This window comes from Callithrix jacchus, chromosome 3 (assembly GCF_049354715.1).
Source record: "Callithrix jacchus isolate 240 chromosome 3, calJac240_pri, whole genome shotgun sequence".
Taxonomy (NCBI): domain Eukaryota; kingdom Metazoa; phylum Chordata; class Mammalia; order Primates; family Cebidae; genus Callithrix; species Callithrix jacchus.
This window is the reverse complement of record NC_133504.1, coordinates 91164184-91187298: the sequence shown is the minus strand read 5'-3', so window position 1 is coordinate 91187298 and position 23115 is coordinate 91164184. Positions and strand designations below refer to the sequence as shown.

Below are 23115 nucleotides of genomic sequence, written 5' to 3'. Positions count from 1 at the left end.
ATAGTTGACTATTCCTACTTTTTCACAACACTTTTTTCCCTCCACTTTGCTTCCGAAACACCATACTCACCTAGTTTTCTTATCTTTCTGACTGCTCCTTATGCATATCCTTTGTTGGTTCCTCTTCCTCTCTCTGACTTTAAAATATTGGAGTGTCCCAGGCTGAGTTCTTAGATATGTTCTCTTTTTAATTTTTCTCCAAGTAATAACTGTATAGTTTGAGGACCCTCATATTTACAGCTCCATCCCCAGTCCTCTCCCACAAATTCTGAAACTGTATATCCAAATGCCTGTTATCTCCATTTGCATGTCTAACAGATATACATATCCTAAAATGAGCTCCTGAGACTTCCTCCAAATCTATACTTCCATGTACAGTTTTCCAAATCTCAGTTAAAAGCAACTCTATCCTTTCAATTGTTCAGAAACTTGACTCCTCTCTTCCTCACATGCTGTGTATTTGTCACCAGTAGTCCTGCTGGCTCTACCTTCAAAATATATGCAGCATATGAAAACTTCCCACCATCTCCACAGCTAATATCTTGATTCAAGCCAACATTATCTCTTGCCTAGATTATTGCATTAGTCCATTACTAGTTTCCTAGGTTTCATTCTTGTCCATCCTTGGATTTCTCTCAGCATAGCAGCCAGAATGACCTTGATAAATGCTTACGTAAGACATCACTCATCCGCTCAAAGGCATCGGTAGCTTTTATTTCCTAGCAATAAAATCCAAAGTCCTAATGATGATCAATAAAACTATGTAATGTGGCCCTTCATTACCTATTTGACTTTATCTTCTTGTTTACTGTACTCTAGTCACAATGGTCTGCTGGCTGTACCTCCACATCTCTGATATGCTTCTACCTAAGGGCTGTAGCACCTGCTACTCCTTCTGCTTGGGTTGCTCTTTCCCTTATTTTCTTAAAGCATTTATTCATAAGTCAATTTTTCTGTGAGGTTTTCTTGGCTACCTCATTTCAAAATTCATGGCCAGGTGTGGTGGCTCACTCCTACAATCCTAGCACTTTGGGAGGCCAAAGCGGGAGGACTGCTTGAGCCAGGAATTCAAAACCAGCCTGGGTAACACAGGGAGATCTCATTGCTACAAAAAATTTAAAAAGTACACAGGCGTGGTGGTGCATGCCTGTGGTCTCAGCTACTTGGTAGGCTGAGGAGGGAGGACTGCTTGAGCCCAGGAGATTGAGATTGCAAATGAGCCATAATCACACCACTGCACTCCAGTCTGGGTGACAGAGCAAGACCCTGTCTCAGAAATAAATAATGAAAATTCGATTTCTCCTTTACCTGAGCACGTAACATAAATACTTCTGCTTTAGCTTTTTTTTTTAAAAAAAAATTAGAGCTTACCACTGCCTACTGTAGAATATATTTATCTTCTTTATTGTCTATCTATTCTAGAATAGGAAGGCAGAGATTTTGCCTATCTTTTATTTTTTTTGCTGATGTATCCATGGCATAGAAAAATGTCTGGCATATAATAGGCACACAAATATTTGCTGAAAGGATTAAATATTTGTTGAAAGAATGAATGAAAAACATAATGAACATCATTGAAAGGGATAAATTAAAAGATCCAAATAGTCATGAGACTATATACTTTCTTAAGAAGCTTTCAACAAACGTGAAATAATGAGAAAATGAGTTTTCCTTGCTTTAAGTCTTCCTTGCTTAATATTGGGAAAAAATCCTTCATATTAAATAGTAGAATGTATTTTAAAAAATTAAACTTGAGATTTTGTTATATATGAATACTTTGACAATAATTATTAAAAATTATTTAAAATAAGCAAAATAAAGCTTTTTCTAATGATATTTGAAAAGAAATAATTAGTTCAAGTTGAATAAATGTTTTTAATATAACATATAACAGCTCCTAGGTGCTTACCAGAACCAGTGACTTCTTATCAATTAAGGATAATTGAGATTAATAAATAGGTAACATACTCTGTGAGATTGTAATGTCTATTGTTTTTCCTTTTTATATTTCTTCCTTTTAAAATCTTGATATTTTCATCTTAAATAATTTCTCAGGATACTGGTATAGCTTCATAATAGAGCCTGATACATGAAAGACATCAAGACACAATAATTTCAAATACAAGGCAGGTTTTAATTAAAAAGAAAAGCAATTTAAGAATAGAGATATTATTAGCTATTTCCTGATTTAATAGAAAGTGAAATCCAATGAAAAGAAATCATACATACTCTAAGTATATTCTCCAGATCATGAAATTATGTACAATTGTTTTGGTATAGTACTATTCTACATAGTCAGCTAAGTAAATACTGCCCCCTAGCAATATCAAGCAAAAGTAGTGATATTTAGCATTTCATGAGATCCTTCCATGTGATTGGTAATGTCAAATTTAGAACCGTCAGTAGGAAAAACCAAGGCAGTGGGATAATTTTCTTGATTCTGAAAAGCAGAAAATTATGTTTTACTACTACAAAGGGAAGTGCCTTTCTATTGATTTTCTTAATCCACATCCTTTACAAACATACTATGTCATCTGTCTTAAGTCAGAAGTATTTTCATATTTAAATTATTATACGCCTTCTCTGTAATACATACAGACCCTAAAGAAAAGGATGTGTAAAAATCTGTACTTTGTGACCTAGTAAAATTAACTCCTTGAACCTGTAGGATCATTGTGAAGATTAGTTAATGAATGTAGAACACTGGGCAGAGGATGTGACATTTAGAAGACTTACATATAGGAGTTACAATGATCACCCTTATAACAATCCAGAAACTTCAGTAATAAAAAAGTATTTTAACAAGCCAAAGTTTTGGTAAACTCAGTAAGTCACAACAAAAGATTCACACTTTTTTTTTTTTTAATTTGGAGAGGTATGAGTGGAAAGTAAAAAGGATAGACTCCTAGACACTATATAAAATATTTCATTTATCAATAAGAATTATTTCACCATTACCAATTAACTATTCTCAACTATGCTTAAAAATACTAATAAAAAAACAGAAGAATGATGGAGTTATCTACAAGCATAGTACAGTATTAAAATGAATCATCACTGTTATGCCATCCTTCATTTTTCTTTTTCTGACAGCCAAAATACTGCATCATCTTTCAAGAAGATATGAAAGATGTACAGAGACATCATCATTACAGATTTGTTGTTGTTGTTTTATGTTTTCATTGAACACAGCTAAGGACCGAGAACTTTCTATTTTCCACCTTTATTATTAAAAAGAAAAGAGAAAAATGTTTCATAAAATAAAATAAATTAGCCAGGCATGGTGGCACACACCTGTAATCCCAGCTACTCAGAAGGCTGAGGCAGGAGAATCACTACTTGAACCCAGGAGGCAGAGGTTGCAGTGAGCTGAGATCACTGCACTTCCTTCCTGGGTGATGGAGTGAGACTGTCTCCAAAAAAAAAAAAAAAGAGCACTGGTCCGAGAAGTTCAGGAAAATACCACTGTCTGAGAAACTTTGTACATGTCTGTGCGAGGTAACATTTTCTTCATGTACTTAAATAAGTAAAGAGATTATAAAAATATAAAACAATCCCACTATTCAATTGTGGGGGGGAAATGTAACTATTTCTCAGAAAAAAATATTTTATTTTGGTTAAACATGCAATGAGTTTGTTACTGTTATTTTTAAATGAATTAATACATAAATATATTTTAAATATCCATAAATATCAATATATATAAACCATGGAAACAAAAACTCTTTGAGGTCCTCAATAATTTTTCAGAATATAAAGCGTTTCTGAGAGCAAAATATTTGAGAACTGCTGCATTACACCATACTTCATTTCACCTGTTTCTGGTCTGCATAAAGATACATTAGATTAGAAACAGATGTGGTGGGTAATGCAAATGAACATTTACTAAATTGGAAAACTTGCTAGATATTTAACTTATGTGTATAGTTTTGTAGATAGAAAGTACCAAAATATCATTTTATCATCCCTGATATTATTAATAGCCACTTTGATTTCTTTTCTTTTTCTTTTTTTTTTTTTTTGAGACGGAGCTTCGCTCTTGTTACCCAGGCTGGAGTGCAATGGCGCGATCTCGGCTCACCGCAACGTCCGCCTCCTGGATTCAAGCAATTCTCCTGCCTCAGCCTCCTGAGTAGCTGGGATTACAGGCATATGCCACTATGCCCAGTTAATTTTTTGTATTTTTAGTAGAGACGGGCTTCACCATGTTGACCACGATGGTCTTGATCTCTTGACCTCGTGATCCACCCGCCTCGGCCTCCTAAAGTGCTGGGATTACAGGCTTGAGCCACCGTGCCCGGCTGCCACTTTGACTTCTATGATCTGAGCACTTTCTGAAAGGTAATCAAGCTTCACCAGGAGAGAGACTTTAATAAGCTATTTGTATTCAAGGGCCTTAATGGATCCAATGTCAGCAGAATGGAGTTTGTACTAATGTTGGGGACACCACAGCAGCTACCAGACAAGAGGACATATCCCAGGACTGTTCAGAGAGACTACAACTGGTTAGTGGGACTCTAATTATGAGATACTCTAAATAGATGGATATTCCTAGCTTTTCCTGTAATTATATCTTGATAAAATCTGAAAAGCTCATTGTCAGTATTCTCTTTAGACTAAGATCTAAACTTTTTTTATGTAACAACAACATAATGAAGGTCAGGAACAAACGAAGGAACAAACACATAAATATTTCAGAGTGGCCTTTTCACATTTTCTATTAGTTTAAACTCAGTTGAATATAAAATTTTGAAAATGATTATGATAAGCTTTTAAGTAGTATAAGCATCCTTTCAGATTGCAGTTAAATGGCAATGACTTTAACAGCATATCAAGGAATTCTTTAGCTTTATCTTTAGCTGTGACAGTAGGTTGAAAAGGCACATACAGTACTGATACACTCCTTATCATTTCTCTTAATGTTTACCTGACAACTCTTCATAATTTGCAAGTTGAATACTATTCACAGAATGTCAGGAATAGAGTTCCCTTAAGAATGAATCATACTTTCCTGTTCTTATTTGAAATGAGGCCTAGTATATTTTTAAAAGCAGAAATATAGATCAAGACAAAAATGATAAATATCAGTCCAGCCCCAATTTTATCAAATCACACTATTCACTCTACTTATACGTAAATCACATAACTACCTTGACTTGTATAATCTAAGCATCACATCAGTGCCCAATATTTCTAACTATTCAAGCTTTAGCAGTGCTTAGTATTCAGAGCTCTGTGACCCAGAGCAAATGGAAAAAAGCCAGAAATCACAATCTCTACTACAATGAAAGCCTGAATTTCAATGATGAAAGATTAATGAGGGCTTATTTTCATAGGTTTAGTTCTTGAGTAGGAAACTCAGTTTGGTAAATCATTATCAAAGTATCCACTCTTCTCCTTGATGAATCTAGCCTGTACTGTTGTTAGAGGCATAGAACATTACCTCAATAATTATTTTAAAGGTAGAACATTAAAGACAAACATTCAGAATTTTAAAAAAAATGCTATATACATGAACTAATAAAATGCAACTAAAAATGTTATTAATAGTTAGAAACATGTTTTCAAAAGTCCTCCATTTCATCATGCTCCTCCCACAGGTACTCACTGTCAACAATCTCTACATTAAAACATTAAATCTGTTCACAAAATTGAATTTAAAAATGGCCTCATTTTTATATTATCCACAGACTTGAGAAACAGCTCAATTAAAAAAAAAGATTTCAAAAAACAATATTCCTATTAAAATTTTAGCTTTGTTAAATAATTTTAATTTGCCCACTCTCGGTGACAACAAAAGAGTTGTGGATGGGACTCTGCTTCAGGTTAAGATATATTGTTTCCCCTATTTCTTTTTGTTTACTCTAAAATTCTTAACAATTGACAGAACCATTTGATAGAGGGCATTTGGAAGTATATATAAATTAATTATTCAGAAATGAGTGTAGAGGCATTTTTTTGTAACAATGATTAGAGGATTGCTACTGGCAATCAGTGGCTGGGGGTAAGGGATGCTCAGCATTTGCCATGTGCTGGATATTTCTAACCCACAAAGAATTACTTCCTATCCCATATGACTTACAATGGTCTCTGAAGACTATTCACACTATTATTGATAGCAGCAGATGGCAGACAGATCCCTAGGTAGATGGGGTGAGTCCCTGGTAAAATCCAACCTCAAACCAAAGACAGTTTAAAGTCTGAAAAACAAGATACAGTTCTCAGATAAATCCACAGACTGAATTAAGAACCTTTCCTTCTGTTTGGCATGCTTTCCTTTGACTGATCCCTACTACTCACCTATTTACATATACCTACCCTTCTCTAATTAGTTTTTTACACTGTTGTGCCTACCTTGAGTGGTGCCTTTCTTTTTTTTTTTTTTTGCTTTTTGAATACTCACAAACCAATTAGCATATACACTCCCTTTCTGGGCCCATAAAAGCCCCAGACTCAGCCACATTTTGGGACTACCCACTTTTAGGTGGTGGGAAGACTATACAACTTCAGGTAAGGGGGCTGCCCAACTCAGGCTCCTCTCTCTGCTGAGAGCTGTTCTGTCACTCAGTAAAACTCTTTGACTCACTCACTCCACTGGCTGTCAGCATAACCTCATTCTTGGACATGGGAAAAGAACTTGGGACCTGTTGAATGGTGAGTGCAAACAAAGCTGTTACCCCGTAGCACTCCCCTCCTGCTTGACGAGCAATGGGAGAAGGAACTGCTGGGCACCACACAACTCCGTTCATTGGGCTGTGGATATGAGACTGAAAGAGCTGTTAGCATGCTGTAACATCCTCTTTGGAGTTTCAGGGTCACAAGTCCATACCTGTTCAAGTGCCACAGCACTCCCCTCATCAGACACTGGTTCCCAAGGTGGAAGCAGGTCATTGCATGCCTGGCTCAGCCATGGGGCAAGTACCAGATCTGGGTCAGAGCTCAAGCCAATCAGAGCCTGGCTGGCTGGGTGGGCGGGGTACCTCCTGTGGCAAGCCCAGGGCCAAGCAAGGCCTGGCACGGGCATTGCTGGCCACAAAGGTCTCTGACTGGTGAAGTGGCACTGAAAAAGTCCTGTGTCACTATATAAATATTACTTTCCTAATAATACTGCTATTGCAGAATTTTTTATAAGAACCAATAATGCTCTAGTAATTTTACAAGTAGATCATAATGGGGAAACATAAATACATTATATCATAATTATTGAATTATTAAATAATTCACTCACCCCGCATAGCAGCACACTTAACACAAATGTACTCTCCACTCAGATTTAACAAGTATTAACATTTTGCCACATTTGCTCTTAAATATTTTAAACCAAAATAAAATGTGACCAATACAATAGAAGCCTCTTTTGTACCATTCCTGAATTTCAATCCTCTCTTTTTAAATTTATGTTTTATACTTTCTGTAACCTTAATAAGAATTATTTCCTAGATTACAAATATAAATGTAACACTCCCAATTTAGGTCTTCTGGTAAATCTATAATTTATTTTTATGTGCTGTATGAAATTTGGCTTTTATTTATACTGCCCTATACATAGTTATTCAATCAGGACCATTAATAATACTTTCTTTTCTAATTGATTGTACAGTCATGTCTGTCATATACCACTAAATTCTATACATGGACGGGTCTGTTTTATGTATTCTCTTATCTTTTATTAGCTGGTATTAATATCACTAATGTTGTTTTGGTTAATAAATGCCTTTTAAAAAATCTCCTTTGGCCAGTATCTTTAAGTTTTTATATTTATCTCATAAGTACTATAAAGATAGATTTTCAAAAATATCTGAAAATTTCCTTTAATAAGCCATTTAATTAGCTTACATTCTTTATATGTTCTTTCTGTTTTTATAGGATTAAATGTCTTTTCTTTGTTCTATCATGTACCCTCCATCAGTTTGGTGTAGAAGTTATATATTCTCTTTCTGTTCTTTTCATGATTACCATTAAATTAATTTTTTTTTTTTTTGAGACTGAGTCTTGCTGTGTTGCCAGGCTGAAGTGCAGTGGCATGAACTTGGCTCACTGCAACCTCTGCCTCCAGGGTCATCAGAGAGATGCAAATCAAAACCACGTTGAGATACCATCTCACGCCAGTTAGAATGGCGATCATTAAAAAATCTGGAGACAACAGATGCTGGAGAGGATGTGGAGAAAAAGGAACACTTTTACACTGTTGGTGGGAGTGTAAATTAGTTCAACCATTGTGGAAGACGGTGTGGCGATTCCTCAAGGCCTTAGAAATAGAAATTCCATTTGACCCAGCAATCCCATTACTGGGTATATATCCAAAGGACTATAAATCGTTCTACTATAAGGACACATGTACACGAATGTTCATTGCAGCACTGTTTACAATAGCAAAGACCTGGAATCAACCCAAATGCCCATTGATAATAGACTGGATTGGAAAAATGTGGCACATATACACCATGGAATATTATGCAGCAATCAGAAATGATGAGTTTGTGTCGTTTGTAGGGACATGGATGAATCTGGAGAACATCATCCTCAGCAAACTGACACAAGAACAGAAAATGAAACACTGCATATTCTCACTCATAGGCGGGTGATGAAAAATGAGAACACGTGGACACAGAAAGGGGAGTACTAAACACTGGGGTCTATTGGGGGGAAAAGGGGAGGGCCAGTGGGAGGGGGAGGTGGGGAGGGATAGCCTGGGGAGAAATACCAAATGTGGGTGAAGGGGAAAAGGAAAGCAAAGCACACTGCCATGTGTGTACCTACGCAACTGTCTTGCACGCTCTGCTCATGTACCCCAAAACCTAAAATCCAATAAAAAAAAAAAAAAAAAAAAAAAAGTGATTCTCCTGTCTCAGCCTACCAAGTAGCTGGGACTACAGGTGTGCACAGCCATACCCAGCTAATTTTTGTATTTTTAGTAGAGACGGGGTTTCACCATATTGGTCAGGATCATCTTCATCTCTTGACCTTGTGATCCACCTGCCTCCTCTCAAAGTGCTGAGATTACAGGTGTGAGCCACCACACCTGGCCGTTGAATTAAAATTTTAACAAGCATTATTAGACTTCTGAATTTTTTGTGAGGAGAGACATTACTGTCCTTTGCTGTGGACGATCTTTTCAAATATGTTTGTAAAAAAAAAAAAAAAACAGTCTTGTTAAACAGAAATAGAATCTATCTTTGGACAAAGGACAGATTTACTAATAGCCTTAGAAGAAAAAGGCTCTCTCTCAAACAAAGGGAAGGCATATCCATTAAAAAAAAAATTATAATTCTCTAAGCTGACAGTTTCTCTCTTGCAATCCACTACATATGCAAGCATCATCTAGGTCCTTGATGTTGTCTCCATAGGATTTGAGAGCAAGAGAAACCAACACAAATATGCTAATGCTCATGCTGGTTGCCGTACTATCAGTGATAAAGTCCTTTGTCTCTGGCCCAGGAATCTTATGTTTTCTTCCAGTATCCAGAAAACAGTAACAGGCTAACTTATTAGCTTTTAAGGAGGATAAAATCAAATCTCAGATCTGAAATGTTCCCTAACTTAATGTCTAAATAAAATGAGCATTTTCTTTAAATAATGCTAAATCATTAGACACATTTTAACTGGTTCCCACCTACTTTTACCTTTCATGTTATTATTTAGAACTTTATTTTCACATTATTAGTCCTTCCCAAATTGGGTTTATATATAACAGTCACTGTTTAAATCGATTTATCAACTTGTAGTATTTGATGAGTGATAATATTTAAAGAAGGTGGAACAGTGCTTGGTACACAGTAAACATTTAATATGTATTCATATTAATTATGTTTTAACAATATTTTTAGCTCAACATTGTTTCTTACATCATAATCATTCAGAATTCAATTTTCTGATAAACCAAAGTTATTTTTCCTGGCATGTTTCCTTTCTTAATATTATCTGTGTTCAGGAATATGTCCAGGGATTTTTTTATCAGATTGTCTTTATAATTCTACACATTGTTTTTTAAAGAGATGAAGTGTTGCTATGTTGCTCTGGTCTCAAACTCTTAGCTTCAAGTAATCCTGCTGCCTCAGCCTTCTAAGCACGAGCCACCATACCCAGTTTCCACACACATTTGTCTACATAAATGTTTTCTGTTTCAGTTCAGTGCTGAGCACAATTTAATTAGGTGTCTTCAAGAAAACTTTTTGAAATAAATTATCCTTTCTTTTAGTCTATTTTTTAGATATCCTTTTTTACTCAAAAATCTAACACCATTACTACCAACTTGGCAATCAGCTCCTTGATAGTTTATTCAACTCTAGCCCTAAGACTGGATCTAGTATTATTGTATTACACCTCACATTTATAATGATAATGTACTCTAACAGCCTTTTACTTTTATTTTTTTAATTTTAAAAATCAGTTTTTATTGATTTTTTAAAATCCTTTATGTAAGTATTTTTCAAATTTAGGTTCATTAAATCAATGTATTAAATGAAGACATTTTCAAGAATGACACAAAGCATCACATGTAGGAAGCATAAAACACTGTTTTATAACACTTATTTCAGTTATATACATGCACTACACATCACCACTCAAATTTTGTGTGCCCAGGTCTCAATATAAAATGTATTTCTTCCTATGCATTGTAAGAATAAAGTTTTTAAGAAACTGCTTTATAGGACTCTATTAAATATGCTCATATTGTGCACCCGGGTCTCAATATAAAATGTATTTCTTCCCATGCATTGTAAGAATAAAGTTTTTAAAAAACTGCTTTATACATAGTACTGTATTAAACATGATCATCTAACATAGTTTTAAAATTTTTTCACATTACAAAACTAACATGTTAAATGAAAACAATTAAAAATTGCACTTAAGCTCCCTTAGTACCCATACTCCTGCAAACATATATAGTCATAATTAATATTCTAGAGTATAGCCTTTCAAGTTTTCCTATGTATATATGCATATACACTAAATTCTATTTTACAAAAATGAGATAGTACAATATTGTTTTATAAATTGCATTTCCTACTTTAACAATATGTACCATAAACATTTTGTTTTCTTATCAATAATTTTTGATAAAGCATCCTCCTAAAAAATTACAATTGCTTGAGGGCAGGTGCCTTCAATTTAACTTTTTAATAAGTAATACACTCACTGTTAAAAAAAATTTTCAATGTCAAATATAACAAGTAAACAATTTCCCTTGCACCTATGCTGCCAACTGCAACCCCATCACCAAGAAGGTAACTTTTGTTATTAATTTCTTTTCTTTTCCACTGTTATTTATTATTTTTAACTGATAAATAATAATTGTATATATTTGTTGGATACAATGTGAGGTTTTGATACATGTTTATTGAACAACCTTTAAAAATGGCTTGATTCTATGTGACAAACAACAAATTAATAACAGACTAAGTCATCGTATGGCCAACCTTTGATTTTTAATTCTGACCTTTAGCTTGATGTGGACTACAGAGGAAAGAAAAACCAAAATCTATCTAAGGTTCTAAGGTAGCATTAAGTAAAACATAGAAGTTACTTTCACTTAAGCATACATCTTGTATATCTTAAAAATTAGGCTTGAGGCCGGGTGCAGTGGTTCGCTCCTGTAATCCCAGCACTTTGGGAGGCCGAGGTGGATGGATCACGAGGTCAAGAGATTGAGACAATCCTGGTCAACATGGTGAACCCTGTCTCTACTAAAAATACAAAAAATTAGTTGGGCATGGTAGCGCGTGCCTGTAATCCCAGCTACTCAGAGGACTGAGGCAGGAGAATTGCCTGAACCCAGGAGGCAGAGGTTGCGGTGAGCCGAGATCGTGCCATTGCACTCCAGCCTGGGTAACAAGAGCGAAACTCCGTGTCCAAAAAAAAAAAAAAAATAGGCTTGAATATCATAAAATCCAAGTGAAAAGCCTTCACAGCATAGTTTAATACAACACTATGACTAATGAGTTTCTCATAACAATTTGATAGTATCAACAATGCTAAGAAAAATGACATTTTCTTTACTTAAAGTAGGAGTATAGAAAGTAGCCACAGACTTTCTAACAGAAGGCTATAATTAGTAGCAGTAACTTGTTCAGATACGGCTTCTAGGACAAGAAAAATTTTAAAAATACACTCTTTTGTGCTACTAATTACGCTTTATTATTATTTTTTTAATCACATGTTCTAGTAACGCACCAAGTACTTACATCTGGAATGAAGCCAATCTCATTGAGATGATTACTCAGCTCTGGATCATGAAATGCAATCATCTGAGAGAAGACAGTCAGATACTCTGAAATAACAAAGTTAGAGACAATCATCATTTTTATGCAGTACTCCAAGGACATAATATTCAATGTAGTTTTATTTATACATTGAATGATATTTAATTTCTCCATAATACTTTAATAGATAATTTTGTTAATACTTTAATTACTTGCTGCTAATTATTAAACAAGGATACCAAAAAATTGTCATAATCTATTTTCTACCTTCAAAGTTATCAGTTCATTTCCTGAGTCACAAATTGTACCCAAGATAAATCATGTTTTCCTGTTAAACTCTACATTTTCTCTAATAATATTAAATCTGCTTTGTATTTATTGAATGTTCATAAAGTGTACAGATCCTTAAGGGATAACATTTATAAGCTGTCACGATGGAATAATTATGACTCAAATTTGTTTATATATACAGATAAATACATGTATCTGTTCCAGTTCTAATTTATTTCCATCTAAGACACAGCAATTGGCATATTTAGGAATGAGAATTAATGCCCTGTTTAAGCAGAAAGTAGGGATACAGTAGGCAATTAAAAATATCTTTTGTTGATTCTAATCCTATTAGAATTCATTGAGTTCAGTTGAAATATGAGGAATATGTTCTTTTCACTTTTTTTTCATTCTTTCAAAAGTTAACTGTTCTTGCCAGTTTACTGACTATGCGCTAATCTAAACAAGATGGTGCTAACAATCTATTCAAGGGCAAGTTACTATTACATTTTTACTAATTAAAAAACCAAGATTAATATACATTTCAATGAGCTCAACTTTTTTTTTTAAATATTAACTGGGTTTTGCTATACTGTCTAGGCTGATCTCCAACTCCTGGGCTCAAGCAATCCTCTCGTCATCGCTGCCCAAAGCACTGAGATTACAGGTGACAAGCTCATTTTTTAAAAAACTGAAATGACAGTAACGTCATAAAACTTTTCCCTTAATAATCACAACTTTCCCCTAGAGTAAAGCAACATCTATTTTTAAAACCAATTATTTGGTGAAAATAATCTCAAAAAATATTATCTGCCTTGCTTTTTCAGTTTTTAAAGGTTTTAACTTTTAATATTTCAAGAGACAGTACTAAATTCTTGATAGTCCATCAGTACAAGTAGTCTTCCCTTATTTTTCTCAAATAAAACTTTGCCTCTCATGATCACATGAATTTTATAGATAATATGGTTTGGCTGTGTCCCCACTCAAATCTCAACTTGAAATCTCAACTAGAATTCCCACGTTGTGGGAGGGATGGGGTGTAGGGTAATTGAATCATGGGGGCCACTCTTTCAGGATAGTGACTAAGTCTCATGAGATCTGATGGGTGCTTCAGGGGTTCTCCTTTGCTTCCTCATTTTCTCTTGCCGCTTCCATATAAGAAATACCTTTCACCTCCTGCCATGATTCTGGGGCCTCCCCAGCCATGTGGAACGGTAAGTCCAATTAAACCTCTTTTTCTTCCCAGTATTGGGTATGTCTTTATCAGCAGCATGAAAATGGACTAATATAACAGGTATTTGCCTAGAAGCAAATATTTTATATGTCACATATCCTACACAGAACTTCAGGGCAAAAAGAAAAAGAAAGACGAGGTGCTATATTCCATGACAAAGCTGACTTCCTCATTTAATGTGAACTTTTACCCATGCAGGATTAAAAAAAAAATACTCAAGTAATAATTTTTCTTGACTTCACGTTCATTCTACTGCAGTAAAACACATTCTATCTGTCCATTGTCTTACCTTTTCCTCTCTAAACAAAAAGGTACAATTTACATCAGTTTCAAGAGTTACAGACCAAAGTGAACACCCAAAATATATCTGAAGAGCCCAGGAAACTTCTGGGTTTAACTTTCCTTTAGCTTTTTAATTCTTCCTTCCAATTAGTGATGGAAGGATAAGTGATGGATTAATCTTTCCAATTAGTCCCAATTTTTTCGAAACCAGAGAAATGTAATATCAACAGTCATAAGTGTTCAACTATATATCAATGAAAGCATATAGTTATTAACTTCTAAAAAGCATTCTTCATTTTAAAACAGAAATTCACATCCCAGGCAATTTTCTACAGCTATGCTCCAGTTTATTAAATACCATTCTCATTTGAGCCTGATAAAAATAATTACTATGTAAAATTACATGGCTAATTAAGGATCCACTGAAGAAATCTAATCCATCATGAAAATATGGTCCTGCCAGCACACATGGCTAATTTTTGTATTTTTAGCAGAAACAAGGTTTTGCCATGTTGGCCAGGCTGGTCTCAAACTCCTGACCTCAAGTGATCTGCCCACCTCGGCCTCCCAAAGTGCTGGGATTACAGGCGTGAGCTACCGTGCCCAGCCAACACTGATGATTGGATTTATATGTTATAACTGCATACACATATATACACACACACAAAGACATAAAATATATAAATTTATTTTATGTATTATTAAAAGTTATACATTAGATGTTATTTTATATATGCAAATATAATTTGTAAAACTAGTATAAGTTTTGGTTGCTCAGGACATGCTTTCAGATGAGATAACAGTACGGCCTGTTATAGAGACTTCTGTCTCTAAAGAGAGCAGCATCATGAGTCAACTGATGAAATCTGCCCAGTGTAGTATTCCAAGTTACTTCAAAAAAGCATTCAAAAGTCCCCAATATAAATTTTTAAAATATCAAAATAAATACATGCCTTTTGATTTGTAAATCAAAATGAAAGAATTTAAGAATAGTTACAAAAACAAACAAAAAAAACAAACAAACAAAACCCAGACCAATGGTCAGAATAAAACAAAGGATTCCATGGAATCATGGAATCTTGACTCTTTCTAAGAAGATATTAAAATGTCATTAAAACTCTGTAATTGACATGGACACAAAGAAGGGAACAACAGACTCCAGAACTATTCGAGGAAGGAAGGTGAGAGGAAGGAGACAATAGAAAACCTACCTGTCTGGTACTATGCTTATTACCTGGGTGATAAAATAATCTGTACACCAAACCCCCATGATATACAGTTTATATATATAACAAACCTGTGTATGTACCCTGAACCTAAAAGTTAAAAAAAACTCTCGAATTGTGATTTATACTATATAATGAAGATATGAATCTAGAGTCTTAACTTCAAAAATAGTATTCCCTAACCTACATGTGACCTATAAAAAGGGACATGCTCTTCTTTAAAAAAAAATAAAGTTCTTATAAAATTTCCCATTTAAGCTTCAAGGGAAGTTTATTATATTTCTGTACAAAATCTATTTAATATAAATTTTCTACATTTTATATTTGTAAAACTTTATACCTTTTAATTTTTGCAATGAAATATAAAATGAAATATTGTCTTCCCTTCTAATTGCTCTGCATTAAAAACTGTTGATACTGTCCTTTAAAACAGCTTCTTTATTATATACATTAACATGACAATCCCAAAATTTATTGTATTTTATATAACACCATCATATTTTTATGCAGCTGTTTATAAATAAGCCATCTGTTTTCCCCAAAAAAATTCAAAAAATATATGCAGAAACAAAATTTCAGAAAGCCCTATATATGGATATCCTTATCTTTTCCCTTCTGAAAAGTTTTTCAGTTTTCACTCTTTTAGCTGGGGTAAGAAAATGAAAGATGATGGGTGGAATTTAAAGCAAATATTTCCCTCAGCTCACATATCAGAAACAGTGTTCTCAATTCTGTAACTTTTTGTTTTTTTCCAGCAGACTACTAGTCTATCCTGAATGTGATAAATATAGATAGGTTGGGAGTCACATATCTGTTGTCAACTGAGAATGTGCCCAAACCAAACCATTTGGTGATATGTTGACTCACTGCACTCAAAAGAAGCAGTATTTTAATGCAAACAAACCTAAATTATTCCCATTACAAATTTTTTGCTGTAAAATCTGGCCTATCTAGTAAAGGCACAAAAACAAGCACCAGATTTTATAACTAAGTGAGAAAAAGGGATTCAAAAGAAGAGAAAGGAAAGAGAAAAGTAATCTTTAGGGCTACACTTATGATCCACTTTCTTTCCTTCTCGCATATCTTGCTCTAGTTAAAAGAAGCACCTACAAAAAAGCCCACTTAATAGTTACCATAATATGTCTAGTAATGGTAGGACATTTACTGTTTCAGGAAAAATCTCCTTGGTCACATGATACAGGATATTCTTAAAAATTACAAGACTGTATACTACAATCTCCAAATATTATATAATTAAAGTCATTATGGCAAAGATGTACACTAAGCTGCACATATATTAAAAATAATGGAAAAAAACACAACTGCTTTTGCACCAACCTAATACAATGTACTACGTTTCTAAATAAATAACTTTTAGAGTGAAATTGCATATTCTCTCTCTCTCGTTGTTACTGTTTGGTGAGAAAGATTTTTTTTACCTTACCTCTGACAACTGGACTTTAGACTTTGTATATCTCTCCTTTCTCCTTCAAAGAGTTACTGAATATACATGTGTAGTATAAACTTATCTCCTAGTTTGCCTGAGAGAATCCCAGTTGGCACCTGTAGACCCAGCATCTGGTACAAGTGCTCCTTTTAACTCTCAGAAACATCCCAATTTAGTTATATAGTCACTCTAGCTATCTGTGCTATTATATTAAATGTTAGGAACATCACAGTGAAAAAGATATCATTCTTTCCCTCAAAGGTTTTAGAAAGACATACAGGTAAACAGAAAATTGGGGAAACTTTCACTTAATTTTATGTCCCAGATTTATACAGTAACCACATCTTCCAAGTGTGAATATACCTTAGTTTTACAAAACACTACAAGAGTATGTTTATGTACCAAAGTTTCATTGATTAAATGTAGGCTGCCATGTTCCTCACTGAGCTGAAGCTGCCTTTCTCCTGAATAGCCTAAAGCATACTGTTCTGCAAGTTATAAACCTGTTTTTCAATAAACTTGTTTTTCAATACAGCTGAAATGCTAACCAATAGACTTCAAACTCCTCCATCTTTTTCCATACAGTTGGTATTCTAAGATTCTGAACCTTAGAATAATTTTAGTAATCTTAGATAATCTCGACAGCCAATCCTGAGTAAATTAGTATGTTATTTTTAAATGTTCTCATGTATTGGTAGTTTGTCAACTCAATAGCAATGTTGCTAGTGATAATTTGACAGGACCAAGAAAATAAGAAATACTCATTTAGGTCAGAAGGTAATTAAATTTATTATATCATAAAAATATTTGTAGGTAACAAGTAAATAGAACTAAGTTTTTTTAAAAAAAAACAGGGTATCTTGATTAAATTGATCATTTTTCTACTGATCTATAAGAGGTAAAGCATTTTTGAGTCTCATGAGTATATATGTAATATTTTAGAAAAAACTTTAAAGTAGAAAATGTTTTAAGTTCTAATGAGGAAGGAGACCCTTAATCCTCTTAAGCTTCTAAGAGCCCTTCCCCCTAGACTTCTACATCACATTTCAATAGGAGAAGTAAAGGCTGGCAGGCCCAGGCGCCACCCTTAATCACATTCCTGTAGGTCGCAGGCATGGTATGGAGGAATATTTCCGGAAGGCATTGTTTTTACTTAAACACGATCAGACCCCCACTCAAGTCACGTACCCCACGCTTACTTCATGAATCAAGACCCTTTCACACGTAATCTCTAGAGTTGTAAGCCTTTAAAAGGACAAGGATTTTCTTTGTTGGGGAGCTCAGTTGTTAGGCATCTATGCCGCTGTGGCTCCTGGGCCGAATAAATCACCACTTGCTTCCCAGTTTGGTGTTTGAGAAGTTTGTTTTCGGCTGTTCCTATTTCATTATTAGTGTATAGTAATAAAATTTTTTTGTTTATTGTTTTTCTTTTTTTCCAAAAAGTAATTCAAGTTGCTATTGAACACAGAAACTTTTAACTTCTGGAAAGGTAATTCAAAGATTCAGTTAATATGCATTTATATGCATTTCTATAATTAGCTTTTAAATGGATTAGTTTCTTATATATGACTTAGGATTTTCCCAAAATTTGTGGAGAAGAAAGTGTACATGTGATATTTACGTCAACCAAAAAACAATTAAATTTAAACAATTTTAAATTTTACTTTGAAGTGTAAAATTTAAAACTCTACAAAACAAACAGGGGAAAAACATTGACAAAAAGGAAACCCACAAAATGAGAGCTGAATATTTCTAATTCTAAGCCTAAAATAAACACTTTGAAGAAAAAAAAAACCACTGTTCAAACTTTAGTAACCAATAATCAGTATGCTGTTTCAGCTCCTTCTTTAACTTTCCAACTCTCTTTCCTACCCATCAGACCCCATCGGAGCAGAATTTGATTAGTGGCTATTTTATCAACCCATTTTGCACTCCTATATCAGTCCTCTTCCTTGGGCCCTGTCTTAAGAATGTCTTTACCTATTCTCACCAGTGAAATTCATACCCAAACTTCAAATTCATCAATACCCTTTTATGAAACCTTTCCAGAATGCTGACTCTTCTTTTTGCTACCATACACAAGAAAATCAAAAGCCCCTCAACTTCTTGCTCAGTGCTAACATAATAGTATGTATACTTGTCTCCTAGACTTATTGAGGAGGGAGACCCAGGCATTTGGGATTCCCTCCCACTGTCATCCACTGTGCATCTCAATAAAAGAGAGAGCAAGCCAGCTGGCGCCTCTTGAATCTCCTTCCTGAAAACAACAGGCTAGGCCTTGGGGAAACTCTCCAGAAGGCACTATTTTTACTTAAAACAAGATCAAACCAGAAACCTTTTCACATGTGAGTTCTAAAACTGTAAACCAGAACCCTTTCATATGTAATTCCTGAAACTGTAAACAGAGACCTTTTCACATATGAGTCCTAAAACTATGAACCTAAGGTTCTTCTATGTATAATATCTAAAGTATAAGCCTATATAAAGGCTGAACCTCCCTTTGTTAGAGAAGCTTGACTGTTAGGCACCTATGCCACCTTGCTCCCAGCTGAAATAAATTCCTTCCTCTTGTATTCGGTGTCGGAGAGATCCTTTCCCGTGGCCACTCCTGCTACATTATAACTAGTCATTTTCACATTTATTTACCAAATATATTATGAAATTCTTTGGGAAAGAAATATTTATTGTAAGGATCTCAATTCTGTAAGCAGTACTTGGTTTGACACAGTGTCAGTACACTTATGTGCTGAAAGACTAACTGAAACTTTTTTTCTTATATAACATATACGATCAATATAAAAATTGGACAAATGATTTAAAACACCTTGTCTACTGATTCTTTTTTCATCATAATATTATAGAACATTTATGGTGGCTTTAAAGAAGTTCAAAATTAAAAAGCAATTCAAGATTTCAAATGCAATTTCATAGAAATCATAACAGGAAACTATTAATACTTAGAAACACAAGCATTAAATAATTGTTGAGAGGTCTTTTAATTCTAATGTTAGATGTTAAATGCATTACTGATAAACTGATCAAACTAAACAGTCATTTTGGTCTTTCTGATAAGTCTCTCCAAATTCATATTATGTACACTATAGTATTGAATTTAATAAATTAAACAAGATATTGTCTTGCATATCTGTATAGTATGCCTTTTAAAAGTGTGTTAAGGCTAGGTGCAGTGGCTCACACCTGTAATCCCAGCACTTTGGGTTGCAGAGGTAAGTGAATGTCTTGAGCTCATGAGTTCGAGACCAGCCTGGGCAACATGGCCAAACTCTGTCTCTACAAAAAGATACAAAAATTAGCCAGATGCAGTGGTGCATGCCTGTAGTCTCAGCTACTCAGGATGCTGAGGTAGAAGGGTGGCTTGAGCCCAGGAGGTGGAGGTTGCAGTGAGCTGAGACTGTGCCACAGCACTCCAACCTGGGTGATAGTGCCAGATCTTGTCTCAAAAAACAAAGTGTGTTACAAAAGTCTGTAATTACAAAGTGTGGAAATTAGTCTTTTTCATATTGGAAATTCATTATTAATGTACAATATATGTATCCAAGATATGAAACAGCAGAAAAATAAAATTTTGGAGGAAGATAGCCAAATAGAAATCAATGTAACAAAGCTGTCTAATATGGTCCTTTAAGAGCTGGCTGTCTAGGAAGGCATCATCCAGCCATCTAAGAAACAGTCTATCAGCTCATGTTGTAAGTCTTTTTATTGCTTATTTGAGGATTCCCCAATATTTTCATCTTTCTAAAGTATAGAAATTTAGCCCAACACTGTATATTCATTGGGGCCAACAAATTGGGAAAAAGATGATGTCTGGGTTTTATATTTGTAAAGTTCAGGAAACATTACAGTTTCATGTTAGCTTTGAAACTAACAGCATTATATTGCTGAAAACTTTAACTGATGATTATCAAATTTCCTTTTATATTGCACAAATACTAATCTGATTATTTGTCTTTGGTCACTATCTGACAGATTATTTATATTGCATAGTGTCTGAAATCTTGTGATGTTACCCAAGGTTTAATTAAATCCACCAATTTTTCTATTAACTGAAATCTGAAAGAGAACACTATCAATTCTACAATAAACCTCACTGTAAGGGTTAGAAGGAAGCTATTAGAAAGAATGGGACACATCGCTCTTAATAAGGTACAGGACAGAACATTATAGAATATTACTTCACAAATTATGAAGAAGGTATAACACGGTCCTTGACGTCAGTGACCTTATTAAGGTAATCTATAAGCAGAAATCAACTTCCACTGTAAAATGCACTCCTCCTTATTAGAAAAAGTCAAACCAAAAAGCTGTACCTTCTAAAGATCTTTCTCAAATTAATCTCAACTTTATACAAGTCCACACTGTAGAAAATGTGCAAAGAATTCGGCATATCGATATCAAACTAAACTATTTAAAAATAGAAAAGCCAATGAATTTTGCATTTTAAAATTAACATAGAGACACTGGATCATTATTTGATTTTCTAACAACCATCTACACTGTAGACACAGATATATAGGAATAAACACATGATTCAATTTGCTTGTAAACACAAACTTTTAAAAAGTTTTCATTTCTTTTCTCTATGCCTCAAGGTACATGATGCTTAAAAAATATAAATGTTTTTATGTGCTAAGCTATTGATCCACATTCTTTTCCTTCTACTTTTAGCTTTTTTTTTTCAGTTTAAATTTTCCTTTCTGCTTCCTTTCTAATTATTTTCCCATTATATCGACCCCTAATATTCTAATTTTATATTCATTTCTAATAAAGTAAAATTATTACTAATTGAGATCCCACTTACTCAAAATTTTTGATAACTCAAATACAACATCTGGTATTCCTACTTCATTTATGAAAACTGGTTGAATTACATAAAACCGTAATAATATATATATAACACAGAATCAGGTTCAAGTTGTTTAAAATTAAGTAGGAAGAATTATATATAGTTAAAAACAAGTTAAAACAGATATCTGATAAGCGTCATAGAAACAATAATTGAGAGTGAGCAGCTTTATAGTCTGTTCTAAAAGAATAAAAAACTTTAAAAAATTCCCTGCCCTTAAAACATACAGAATCTTGTTGAAAAGATATGTCTATAGTGCCATAAAAGTAAGATTAGCAAAAAATAGTCTCATGATAACAGTAATGTTAAGAAATAAATGGCACTTATTGAATATTTCTATATACCAAGAATTTACATATTGTTTAACCTGTACAACAGTATTTTATTGTAGATATGAAAAAAATGATACCTACAGAACTTAAATTATTTGTTCAAGATTACAGTAAGTAGTGAAGCTTAAATGTGAAACACTTATCTATTTTAAAAGTATGAGATTTCCTGTTTTGTTTTCAATTTTTGTGGGTACATAGTACGTGTATATATTTATGGGGTAAAAGAGATATAGATATGCAATGTATAATAAACACATTCAGGAAAAATCAGGTATCCATCACCTCAAGCATTTTTCATTTGTGTCAAAAACAATCCAATTATATGCTCTTAGTTATTTTGAAATGTAGAACTAAATTATTGACTATAGTCACCCTGTTGTGCTAGCAAATACTAGATCTTATTCATTTTTTTGGTTATTTTATTTTTACTCATTAACAATGTGTATCCTCCAAGTCCTACCCCCACTACCCTTCCCAGCCTGTAGAACATCATTCTACTCTGTATCTCCCTAAGTTCAAATGTTTTGAGTTTTAGATCCCACAGTAAGTGAGACCATGTGAAGTCTGTCGTTGTGTACCTGGCTTATTTCATTTAACATAATGACCTCCAGTTCCATCCATGTTGTTGAAAATGACAGGATCTCATTTTTTCTTATGGCTGAATAGTACCCCATTGTGTATATATGCTACATTTCTTTATCCACTTGTCTGTTGATGGACACTTAGGTTGCTTTCAAAGCTTGGCTATTGTGAACAGTGTTGCAATAAACATGGGAGTGCAGATATCTCTCTGATACTGATTTTCTTCCCTTTGGGTATGTATATACCCAGCAATAGGACTGCTGGATCATATGGTAGGTCTACTTTTAGTTTATTGAAGAACCTCTAAACTGTTCTCCATAGTGGTTATACTAATTTACATTCCCACCAACAGCGCATGAGGGTTCTTTTTTCTCTACATCCTCACCAGCATTTGTTATTGCCTGTCTTCTACATAAAAGCCATTTTAACTAGAGTGACATAGTATCTCCTTGTAGTTTTGACTTGAATTTCTCTGATGATCAATGATGATGAGGACCTTTTCAGAGCCTGTCTGCCATGGGTATGTCTTTTTTTGAGAAATGTCTAATCAAATATTTTGACCTTTTAAAATCAGATTTTAGATTTTTTTCTACACAGTTATTTGAGCTTCTTATATATTCTGGCTGTTAATCCCTGTCAGATTGTCTGAATATATACAGCCAGAATATATAAGAA

General features: G+C 34.0%; 1 protein-coding gene across 19 annotated transcripts in view; it reads right to left on the bottom strand.

The window, feature by feature from the left end:
- The window catches only part of TBCK (TBC1 domain containing kinase), a 291657-nt gene that overhangs the window by 172726 nt on the left and 95816 nt on the right, over positions 1 to 23115 (bottom strand). For all 19 annotated transcript variants that reach the window (XM_054253081.2, XM_078366726.1, XM_054253088.2 and 16 more), the window contains one exon: positions 12186 to 12271. In XM_054253081.2, coding sequence (XP_054109056.1) covers positions 12186 to 12271 — 86 coding nt within the window. The remainder of the gene's footprint in view (positions 1 to 12185; positions 12272 to 23115) is intronic.